The sequence below is a fragment of the Melozone crissalis genome, unplaced genomic scaffold (assembly GCF_028551555.1).
Source record: "Melozone crissalis strain CALT ecotype California unplaced genomic scaffold, PUWL_Pcris_2 ptg000222l_1, whole genome shotgun sequence".
Classification (NCBI taxonomy): Eukaryota; Metazoa; Chordata; class Aves; order Passeriformes; family Passerellidae; genus Melozone; species Melozone crissalis.
The window spans coordinates 778,904-790,036 of NW_026535985.1; the positions used below are offsets into that span (position 1 = coordinate 778,904).

The following is an 11,133-nucleotide window of genomic DNA, read 5'->3' on the forward strand; positions in this document are numbered from 1 at the left end:
CAATGAGGGGCTGGGGGCTGCGTGGGCATGCTCATGGTGGGCACGGTGCCCATGTGCTGACTCCCCACCCCAGGGTGGCCATGGTCCCATCTGCTGACCCCCACAACGAGGGGCTGGGGTTCCTGCGTGGGCACAGTGCCCGTGTGCTGACCCCCCATTTTGGGTTTCCTGCGTGGGCACGGTGTCCATGTGCTGACCCCTCACCCTGGGGTGCCCGCATGGGCATGGTGCCCATGTGCTGGCCCTCCACCCTGTGGAGATCTTTGTGGACAGTTGGTTTGCTGAGAAAGGTCACGTCTTAAGCTAGAAGGGGACAAGTTTAGGAGTCAGCAGTCAGTGTCCAATGACAGGCAAGGACGTTGTGCCCTTGGTGCAACAACAGGATAGGGGAGAACATCTTTGGCAGAAATAAGAAGAAAAGTTTCAATAAAACATCCGCAAGAATGCAGAAGTAGGCGTAGTTGGCTGATAAATAACTAACCAATAGTGAGCTCGCCTTTGCAATATGTATGAGCCTCATTAACACGGATATAGAGATGTGGACCTATCAATAAAGTTGGAGATTTCCTGATCAATCATATTGCGTGCTGCGTTTCTCCTGCCGATCCCAACACCACCCCAGCATGGGCACGGTGCCCGTGTGCTGACCCCCACCTCGGGGTACCTGTATGGGCACGGTGCCCGTGTGCTGACCCCCAATTCTGGGGTACCTGTATGGGCACAGTGCCCATGTGCTGACCCCCACCTCGGGGTACCTGTATGGGCACGGTGCCCGTGTGCTGACACCCATCCTGGGGTGGGCATGGTGCCCGTGTGCTGATCCCCACCCCAGGGTGAGCATGGTGCTCGTGTGCTGACCCCCCCATTCTGGGGTGCCTGCGTGGGCACGGTGCCCGTGTGCTGATCCCCCACTCTGGGGTGGGCACGATGCCCATGTGCTGACCCCCCACCCCAGGGTGGGCACGGTGCCCGTGTGCTGACCCCCTATTCTGGGGTACCTGCATGGGTACAGTGCCCATGTGCTGACTCCCCATTTTGGGGTCCCTGCGTGGGCACGGTGCCCATGTGCTGATCCCCACCCCTGCGTGGGCACGGTGCCCGTGTGCTGATCCCCCAATCTGGGGTGGGCACAGTGCCCGTGTGCTGACCCCTGATTTTGGGGTTCCTACATGGGCACAGTGCCCATGTGCTGACCCCTCACTCTGGGGTGCCTGCATGGGCACGGTGCCCGTGTGCTGACCCCCACCACTGCGTGGGCACGCGTGTGCCGCTGTGTGACTCTGTGTGTGCCATGAGTGCTGCGTGGGCGTGAAGCTGGAGGGTGGGGGTACCACCTCCCCCCGGCCCCCATTGGCAGCTCTCCTCTCGCCCACCCACGCCGTGCCATGGGCAGAGCCCCTTATTTAGCGCCGTGCAGCAGCTGCTGCCCCGGTATTTCATCTCCCGGCTGAGCCCGGGCCGGGGGAGCAGCCCACCATCGCTGCCCACCACCATCGCTGCCATCCATCACCACGCCTCGAGAGGTCCCTTCTCCGAGGGTCCCTCATCCCTCGACTCCACCGGCAGGTCGGTGTCCCTGTGTCCCCCACAACCCTGGGGGCTTCCCGAGGGTCCCTGTGCCCTGTGCTCACCCCGCTGGGGTTCGGGGAAGGCAGGAGGAGGAAGAGGAGGTTGGGAGAGCGCTGGGGTGGGCACAGGAAGGGGGAGAGATGGGGTGAGGGTATTGTTTGAATTTGGTGAGGGTTTGGTGGGGGGTTCTGGAAGCAAATCGAGCGGTGGGCAAGCATATGCGTGTCAGGGGATGCCAGCGTGCCAGGGAGCATGCCGGGGGATGCCAGCGTATCAGGGAGTGTGCCAGGGGATGCCAGCGTGCCAGGGAGCGTGTCAGGGGACCGGGTGAACGTGCAGGACGGAGCCCGAGCCGTGTCCGTGCCCCACCCTCGCGGTTGCACGGCTCGTGTGCGAGCGCACAACGGTGGCACCACGGCCACGAGCGGGGGGACACGAGCGGCCACAGCAGGGCCGTGTCCCCCCGCACGTCCCGTAACGACCCCCCCAAACCCTGTAACGCACCCCCGGGGGTCCAAGGGACATCGGCATCCCGGGAAGCGGCGCGATCCCTCCTCCACACACCGGAGAGGGGGTCCCGCCGCCCCCGGTCCCCCCGTCTCCCGTCTCTTTCCCTCCCCAGAGACCGCTTCGCTTCCAGACCCATCCCGGGCCTCCCCATCGAGGGGTCACCGGCTCGGGACAGCCCCGGGAAGCTCCGTCCCTGATCGCCGCCCCCGTGTCCCCCCGAGGATGAAGAACCGACCGGTGCTGGCCGTGCTGCTGCTCCTGGCGCTGCCGCTCGCCCTCGCCCGCCGCGCCCCCGCCGCCCCGCCGGGCCCCGCTCCGGTACGGCCGTCGGTGGGGGAAGCAACGGGCGGATCCCGGATGCCCGGGACCCCCCAGACCCCTTCCCACCTGCTTCATTCCCGCAGGGGATGCCCGGCCCAGAGCCGCTGCCGTGGAGCCCCCGCGGCAGCCCCGGGGCCGCCGCCGCCGCCGCCGCTCTGGAGCTGCTGCGGGAGGAAGGCGCCGGTGAGGGGCGGGAGGGCTCGGATGGGAGGGGGTCGGTCCGCCCGGTGCTCACTCACCCATTTCGGTCTTTTCCAGGTCCCCCCGCGGCGCCGCAGAAGAGTAAGTCCCGCCCGGTGCCGGTGTCGGTGCCGGCGCCGGTACCGGTGCCGCTGACGGCCGGTCTCTCCGCAGGAGACATGCACGATTTCTTCGTGGGGCTCATGGGGAAACGAGCGGCGGGGCGGGGGAACGGCAGCCCGGCCCCTCGGTGCTCCCCGGGACCCCCCGCTCCCGGAGAGGCCCCGCTGCGGGCGGCGTGAGAAGCGGAACGAGCCCCGCACGGGGCCGTGCCCGGTGTCCCGGGGATGGTGGGACTGGAGCGTCCCGGCGCCCACGGAGCCGTGGGGAGCGCGGCCGTGCCGCCCCACGCGCGCGTGTCCGTGCACCTGTGTACACCTGGACGTGTCCCGTTATACACCCACCCGTGTCTGCGCGGGACACGCGCAAAATGTGGCTCCGTGTCTTGGCTGCGCCTCCGGGACCCGCTCGGGACAGACCGGGGGACGGGGATGCGGGGACGGGGATGCGGGAATGAACCCGCCGGGATGGGGATGCGGGGATGGGGATACGGGGATGAGCCCACGGGGATGAGCCCACGGGACCACCGGGGCCGGGGTTCGTGGGCTCTTGGGCTACAGCGCCCTGTCCCTTCCCCACGGCAGCCCCCGTAACTGGAGAAGTGCCCGTGCCCGTGTCCCTTCCCGTGTCCGTGTGTCCGTGCCGCTGTCCGTGTTCCTTCCCGTGCCCGTCTCCATGTCCCTTCTTGTCCGTGCCAGTGTGTAAATACCACACCAGTGTCCGTGTCCGTGTGTCCCGCCCCGTGTCCTTGTCAATGTGTCCCACCCTGCGTCCGTGTCCGTGTGTCCCACACCGGTGTCCGTGTGTTCTTCCCCCTGTCCGTGTGTCCGTGTGTCTCTCCCCGTGTCCATGTGTCCCTCCCCGTGTCCGTGTGTCCCGCTCCGTGTCCGTGTGTCCCCTTGTGTCCCGCCCCGTGTCCGTGTGTCCTTCCCCCTGTCCATGTGTCCGTGTCCATGTCCGTGTGTCCTTCCCCGTGTCCATGTGCCCGTGTCCATGTCCTAGTGTTCCTCCCCGTGTCCATGTGCTCCTCCCCGTGTCCGTGTGTCCCTCCCCGTGTCCATGTGTCCATGTGTCCGTGTGTCCGTGTGCGTGTCCGTGTGTCCGTCCGGTGTCCGCGTGTCCCGCCTCATGTCCATGTGTCCCTCCCCGTGTCTATGTGTCCCTCCCCGTGTCCGTGTGTCCCTCCCCGTGTCCATGTGTCCGTGTGTCCGTCCGGTGCCCCCGCTCCGGTTCCTCCTCTCCGCACGGGGGCGCTGTCGGCGGCGGCTCCCGGAAGGCGGCGCGGGCCGGGGCGGGCGCGGGGCGGGTCGGCGCCTTTGTGTGAGCCGGGCCGGGATGGTGCGGGGCGCCGGGCGGGTAAGGAGCGACCCTCGCCCGCCACCCCCGGCCCCCGCAGGTCCCCCGAGCCGCGCCAGCCCCGCTCCGACCCTCTCCGACCCTCCCCGGGGCCTCCCGCCGCCTTTCGTGGCTCCCTCCGGGGTCCCTTCGTGCCCCGCTCCCCGGGCCCACCGGGGACGCCGCTGTCCCTCCCCTCCATCTCCTCCCGTTTCTCCCGGAGCAGCTCCGGGATTCCCCCTTCCCGCTCCCCCCTTCCCTCCGGTTCTTTCCCCTCCTGCCCCATCCCCTCCACAGGGATCCCCAATTGCCCAGGTGCTTTTGGGGCTGGGCAGCGTTTCCAGAGCCTTCTTCTCCATCTTCATCCTCTTCCTCAGCTGCCGGTGGTGTTTCCTGCATCCCTCCCATCCCCGGGGATGGGTTTTGGGTTTTCCCGGAGCTGGGGCAGAGGCAGCTCCAACCCCTCCAAACTCCCTCTCTTTGCTGCCTTCTGGGCTCGCTGTTCCCTGTCTCAGGACGGGGAAAATGCAGGGAATTAGGAATAGGGGAATTAAGGATAGAGTTGCCTGGGTAAGTTCGTGAAATCCCAAGAGCTGGTGGGGTGTCCGTGAGCAGGACAGAGGGACAAAGGCAGCGGGACAAGCTGGGAGGAATGGTTGGTGCTGTGGGACAGGTGTGGTGGTGGCAGCTGAGGAATCTGAGAGGTGCTGCCAAGAAATCCCAGGGGAATCCATCCCAGGAGAATCCATCCCAGGGAAATCCATCCAGGGGAATCCATCCCAGGGGAATCCATCCCAGGAGAATCCATCCCAGGGAAATCCATCCAGGGGAATCCATCCTGGGGAATCCATCCCAGGGGAATCCATCCAGAGGAATCCACCCCAGGGGAATCCATCCCAGGGGAATCCATCCAGGGGAATCCATCCCAGGGGAATCCATCCCAGGGGAATCCATCCCAAGGGAATTCATCCCAGGGAAATCCATCCAGGGGAATCCATCCCAGGGGAATCCATCCCAAGGGAATTCATCCCAGGGAAATCCATCCAGGGGAATCCATCCTGGGGAATCCATCCAGGGGAATCCAGCCAGGGGAATCCATCCCAGGGAAATCCATCCAGGGGATTCCATCCAGGGGAATCCATCCTGGGGAATCCATCCAGGGGAATCCATCCCAGGGGAATCCATCCTGGGGAATCCATCCCAGGGGAATCCATCCCAGGGGAATCCATCCAGGGGAATCCATCCTGGGGAATCCATCCCAGGGGAATCCAGAGGCTGGAATGCAGAGAGTCCCACCTGGGAGCCTGAAGTCTCCTTGTGGGTCCAGGTGGAATCTGAAGTGAATGAATGAAGTGGCTGCAGCTGGAGGAGACCTGGAGTTGAATCTGGTCCAGCCTTAGTGACATCTCCTTGGAAAGGAGCCTCATCCCCAGCTCAGGAGGAGGGAGATGTCAGGAACAGGCTCTGGTTTGGTCTCAGGGTCAGCAGGATCTCTGTCCCTGCCCCTGTAGCAGTGGGACCTTCAGGCTGCCTCTGAGAGTCTTTTAATTTTGACTTTGCTGCTTTGCACATTCAGCCTTTTACTTCCCCAAACTGAGGTGACAGGACAGGGTTAGTCCATCTCCAGCTCAGCAGCTGCTCTGTGGCTCCTCAGAAGGGTGCAAAATTACCAGAATGACATTGCTTTGATTGTTAAATAACATTTTTTTAACATTTCCCCTCTGCAGAGCCCCTTGCCCTGCCAATTCCTGCTCCCGCCGCGGATGAAAGCGTGAAGGCCGAGCTGACCAGCAGAAAGGGCTCTTGAAGCAGCTGCTAAGATGGGCATGAGGATCAAGCTGCACAGCACCAACCACCCCAACAACCTGCTGAAGGAACTCAACAAGTGCCGCCTCTCCGAGACCATGTGCGACGTCACCATCCTGGTGGGCTCCCGCTCCTTCGCTGCCCACAAGGCCGTGCTGGCCTGTGCTGCTGGCTACTTCCAGAACCTCTTCCTCAACACTGGGCTGGACGCTGCCAGGACCTACGTGGTGGATTTCATCACGCCAGCCAACTTTGAGAAGATCCTGAGCTTTGTGTACACCTCGGAGCTCTTCACCGACCTCATCAACGTGGGGGTGATTTATGAGGTGGCGGAGAGGTTGGGCATGGAGGATCTGCTGCAGGCTTGTCACTCCACCTTCCCTGACCTGGAGAGCTCGGCCGTCACCAAGCAGCCTGCTCTGTCAGTGGGGGAAGGCAGGGCTGGGGTGCTGAGCAGCACCTCCTCGGAGCAGAGCCACCCTTTGGGGGACATCCGGGGTGGTGTGGAGCATTTCGGCCCTGAGAGGAATTATCTCCTGCACGGGGACGTGGTGGGAAGCTACAAAGAGGATGAGAGGAGTGCTGTGGGTGAGGCCAGCCAGGCTCTTCCCCTGATGCACCCACAGCAGCCTCCCAAGACAGAGCAGGAGTGTGATGCAGGACAATTCACTCCAGTCACGGGTCTGGGGGCTCAGCCTGGCGGGAATGTCGTGGCACAAACCACTGGCAGCTCCTGCCCTCAGTTCAAGGCCCAGAGCAATGGTGACTACAGCAAGGGTGGCTTCTTCCCCACTGACCCCTCCCTGGATGTCTCCACGGGGAGCAATTCCTGCCCCAGCAACAGCGACCACTCCAAAGAGCAGGGATTCGAGCAGATGGATGAGCTCCAGCTGGAGGATTTGGGGGAGGCCGAGCTGCATTTTGAGGATGCTGGAGAAGAGCTGGTCCCGTCTGAGGAGGTGATTGAGCTCAGTGATGACAGCGAGGAGGAGCTGGCCTTTGAGAGCGACAACCGGGACAGCAAGGCCATGCCCTGCCAGGTGTGCAAGAAGGTTCTGGAACCCAACATCCAGCTGATCCGCCAGCACGCCAGGGACCACGTGGACCTGCTCACAGGGAACTGCAAGGTGTGTGAGACCCATTTCCAGGACCGTAACTCCAGGGTGACCCACGTGCTGTCCCACATTGGCATCTTCCTCTTCTCCTGCGACATGTGCGAGACCAAGTTCTTCACGCAGTGGCAGCTGACGCTGCACCGGCGGGACGGGGTCTTCGACAACAACGTCATCGTCCACCCCAGTGACCCCCTCCCGGGGAAGGTGGCTGTTTTTGGGGGAGGGCCCGGCCCTGAGCTGGCCTGTGCTGCCTGTGGGAAGCCCTTGGCCAAAGATTTCCACACGGTGCGGAACCACCTGCTGGAGCACGTGAACCTGAAGAGCCAAACGTGCGGCGTGTGCGACCAGCGGCACCTGAGCCTCTGCAGCCTGCTGTGGCACGCCCTGTCCCACCTGGGCATCTCTGTCTTCTCCTGCTCTGTGTGTGCCAGCAGCTTTGTGGACAGGCAGCTCCTGGAGAAGCACCTGGCCGTGCACCAGCACGTGGAGGAGGCTCTTTTCCAGTGCCACTTCTGCAGCCAGAGCTTCAAGCTGGAAGCCGCTTACCGCTACCACGTCAGCCAGCACAAGTGTGGGGGCAGCCTGGACATCAGGGCAGGGTTTGGGGAGCGCCTGCAGCCGCAGGGGCTGCCCAAGAGGAAGCTGCCTGAGGAGTTTTTGAGCGAGGATCTGGCTCTGCAGAACCAGCCGGGGAACAGCAAGTACAGCTGCAAGGTTTGTGGCAAGAGGTTTGCCCACACCAGCGAGTTCAACTACCACCGGCGCATCCACACCGGGGAGAAGCCCTACCAGTGCAAGGTGTGCCACAAGTTCTTCCGAGGGCGTTCCACCATCAAGTGTCACCTGAGGACGCACTCGGGGGCCCTGATGTATCGCTGCACGGTGTGTGGCCACTACAGCTCCACGCTCAACCTGATGAGCAAGCACATAGGGGTGCACAAGGGCAGCCTCCCGCCCGACTTCACCATCGAGCAGACTTTCATGTACATCATCCATTCCAAAGAGGCTGAGAAAAACACGGATAGCTGATGGGGAAGAAGAGATGGAGGAGGAAAAAGGAAAGGAAAGGAAAAAAAAAAGCAAGTTGTTTTGTTTTATTTAATGGTCAGGCATCATGGATGGAATTTTGCTTTTTGTTTGATTTTTTTTTTTTTTAATTATTATTTTTGGGCCTTCCTAGGGCTTTTTAGATTGGTGGAGTTGTACAAATTAACAGCACGTGAGGTACATCACTGTTTCAAGGAGTCTGTCGTGTTTACTTACCTCTGGTCCTGTTAGAGGCCATCTGTGCTATTAGCATTTCTCACTAGTTTTTAAGCCTAGATTCAATTTTTTTTTTAAACCTTTTAGCCCACTTGACCAGGCTAAGCTTGTCCACAAACTGATGCTGCTAAGATTTTCACACCTGACCTCAGTGGAGAGGGACAAGAGCCACAGCAGGCGCTGGACTCGAAAGGAAAGGAACAAAAGAGAAAGAAAAAGAGAAAAAAAAAAGGAAAGAAAAAAAGACATTCAGGGCATCCCTGGTGCTCTGCTGCTACTGCCAGGAGAGGAGCAAAGTGTGCTCTGGGGAGAGGAGCAGGAAGCACCTGAGTGTGTAAACAAGGAGGGGTCCCAGCAGGGATCAAGGAGCAGGAGATTCACAAACGAGGAGGGATCAGGAGCAGGGAATTCACACATCCCCAGGCCCTGTTTGCTCTGCCGTGCCCTGAGACCTTGGAGAGGAGGAGCTGAAGGAGCCCCAGGACCTCCCTGCAGAGGGAGAGGTGGCTGTGCGAGCACGGAGATCTCCTGCAGGATCGGAGAGGGAGGGGAGGAAGCTCCCTGCTCCTTTTGGGCTGATTTGTGGTGGCCACAGAGAGCCGGGACTGTCCTGGCAGTGCCCTGGGCAGGTGAGTCAGGATGAAGCTGTTGCCTTAACTCCCTGGAAGGAGGAGGAGGAGGAGGAGGAGGAGGGAGGACCCTTCTCCTCCCACACCCTGGACGCGTTCCTGTGGCAAACCCGTGTGCTTGGAGTGGTGTGAGTTTGTTTGTTCGTGGAGTGGGAGCCACAGCGATGGCTGGGCACTGCTGGGGGGGCTTCCCTGGGTTTGGGGGGCTCCCCTGGGCATGGAGTGGGCATGGAGGGGCTCTTCTGGGTGTGAGGAGCTCTCCTAGGTGTGGAGGGGCTCCCCTGGGTGTTGGGGGCCATGGAGGGGCTCTCCTGGGCGTGGGAGGCTCTCCTGGCTGTGGAGATGCTCCCCTGGGTATGAAGGGGCTCCCCTGGCTGTGGGGGGCTCTGCTGGGCATGGAGGGGCTTTCCTGGGTATAGGGGGGCTCTCCTGGGTTTGAGGAGCTCTCCTGGGCATGGAGAGGCTCCCCTGGGTGTGGAGAGGCTTCTCTGGGCATGGAGTGGGCATGGAGGGGCTCTCCTGGGTTTGGAGGTCTCTCTTGGGCATGGAGGGGCTCCCCTGGACATGGAGGGGCTCTCGTGGACATGGAGGGGCTCTCCTGGGCATGGGGGGCTCTCTTGGCCCTGTGTCAGGTCCACCTCAGCATGGGGGTCTCTCCTGCCCATTCCTGGGGTCTCTCCTGCCCATTCCTTGGTGTTTCCTGGCCATTCCTGGGGGTCTCTCCTGCCCGTTCCTGGGGTCGCTCCTGGCGTCTCTCCTGGCCACCCCAGCGAGGTGCCAACAGTGTTAACACAGGGAAAGGCATGGCTTGGCTTCTCCCTGTTGTCATCCAGCTTTTTTTGTGGGAGGCAGAGGTGGGGAAGGAACAAACAGATCTTTCCAAGCTGGGATTGCCCTCGGGTACCTCAATTCTACCTCACAAACAAAGAAGTGCTCGGGGCTTTTTCCAGCCTGGATCAGCTCCTGCGCTTCTGTCGAGTTTTGCTGTTACAAAACTAAAACTAAAGAACTAAAAAACTAAACTAAACTAGTGATTTACAAACCCTGGAAACTCACCCTGCTGTGAAGGGACACAGGGAAGGGACAGACACCCAGGAAGGGCCATCTCAGAGAGCTCAGAGCACACCAGGGTTTCTCTCTCCCAGCTCCACCATGGCCTTGGGCAAGTCACTTCACCTCTTTTGCCTCAGTTTCCTCATCTGTAAAATGAGGGTGGTACCTCCCGTGGTACTGAGCTACCTCCAGGAGCAGGGGAGGGTGCCTGGAGCCTGGATTTGGAGTGTGGGAAGGAGGCACCAGAGCCAAATTCAGCTCTGGGTTGCTGCAGCTCTTGAGTTTTGAACTCCAGCCTCGTGGTCCTGGCGTCACTGTGGAGCTGTGTTGAGGTTTTACAAGAGAAATGGGAATTTTGGGGGGTGCTGTGGGGCAGTGGTGGGGCTTTGCTGTGGGCTCCTCTGAGCTGCTCTCTGGGTTCCTGTCGTGGGATTGTGGGGTGGGTGAGGCTGGGGGGGACAATTGGGGGTCACCCAGTCACCCCCTCACGGCTGGGGACAAACTGGGGACAGGGACGGGGGTGGACACGACCTGCGCTGCTCTGGAGGTGGCTGTGAAGGCTGGGAGAGCCTTGAGACCCTCCTGGAACGTTCCAGAAGCCGTGCTGAGCTTCAGGGAGGGCCTGCTGAAAAAGCAAAAGCCTTTTTGTGCACATGAACCGAAAAGTGAAGATTTTACACCCAAACAGGCACAGCCAGCCCTTGCTCCTGCCTGGAGGGGGAAAGCAGGAATCCCCCATTGCTGCTGGTTCTGATCCAGGGAATTTCTGGGTTTTTGGGTTAAAACCAGATCATTCCCACCTGGAACACCCCAAATCCAGGGAATTTTTTGGGTTAAAAACAGATCATTCCCACCTGGAACACCCCAAATCCAGGGAATTTTTTGGGTTAAAACCAGTTCATTCTGTTTTTGGTGGGGAAAAGCAGGAATCCCCCATTGCTGCTGGTTCTGATCCAGGGAATTTCTGGGGTTTTGAGTTAAAACCTGATCATTCCCACCTGGAACACCCCAAATCCAGGGAATTTTTTGGGTTAAAACCAGATCATTCTGTTTTTGGGGGGGAAAAGCAGGAATCCCCCATTGCTGCTGGTTCTGATGCAGGGAATTTCTGGGGTTTTGGGTTAAAACCAGATCATTCCCACCTGGAACACCCCAAATCCAGGGAATTTTTTGGGTTAAAAACAGATCATTCCCACCTGGAACACCCCAAATCCAGGGAATTTTTTGGGTTA

The 11,133-nt window shown here is 60.9% G+C and overlaps 1 protein-coding gene across 1 annotated transcript; it reads left to right on the forward strand.

Moving 5' to 3' along the window:
• The first annotated feature begins 4,001 nt into the window (after positions 1-4,001).
• Positions 4,002-9,240, forward strand: ZBTB39 (zinc finger and BTB domain containing 39). The gene is made up of 2 exons (XM_054294209.1): positions 4,002-4,056; positions 5,763-9,240. The coding sequence occupies exon 2, from the start codon at positions 5,856-5,858 to the stop codon at positions 7,983-7,985; it is 2,130 nt and encodes a 709-aa protein (XP_054150184.1). The 5' UTR covers positions 4,002-4,056; positions 5,763-5,855; the 3' UTR covers positions 7,986-9,240.
• Positions 9,241-11,133: the final 1,893 nt, after the last annotated feature.

Excerpts from the sequence above, each read along its gene's own strand:
- ZBTB39 (XM_054294209.1), top strand. The coding sequence starts at position 5,856 with ATGGGCATGAGGATCAAGCTGCACAGCACCAACCACCCCAACAACCTG.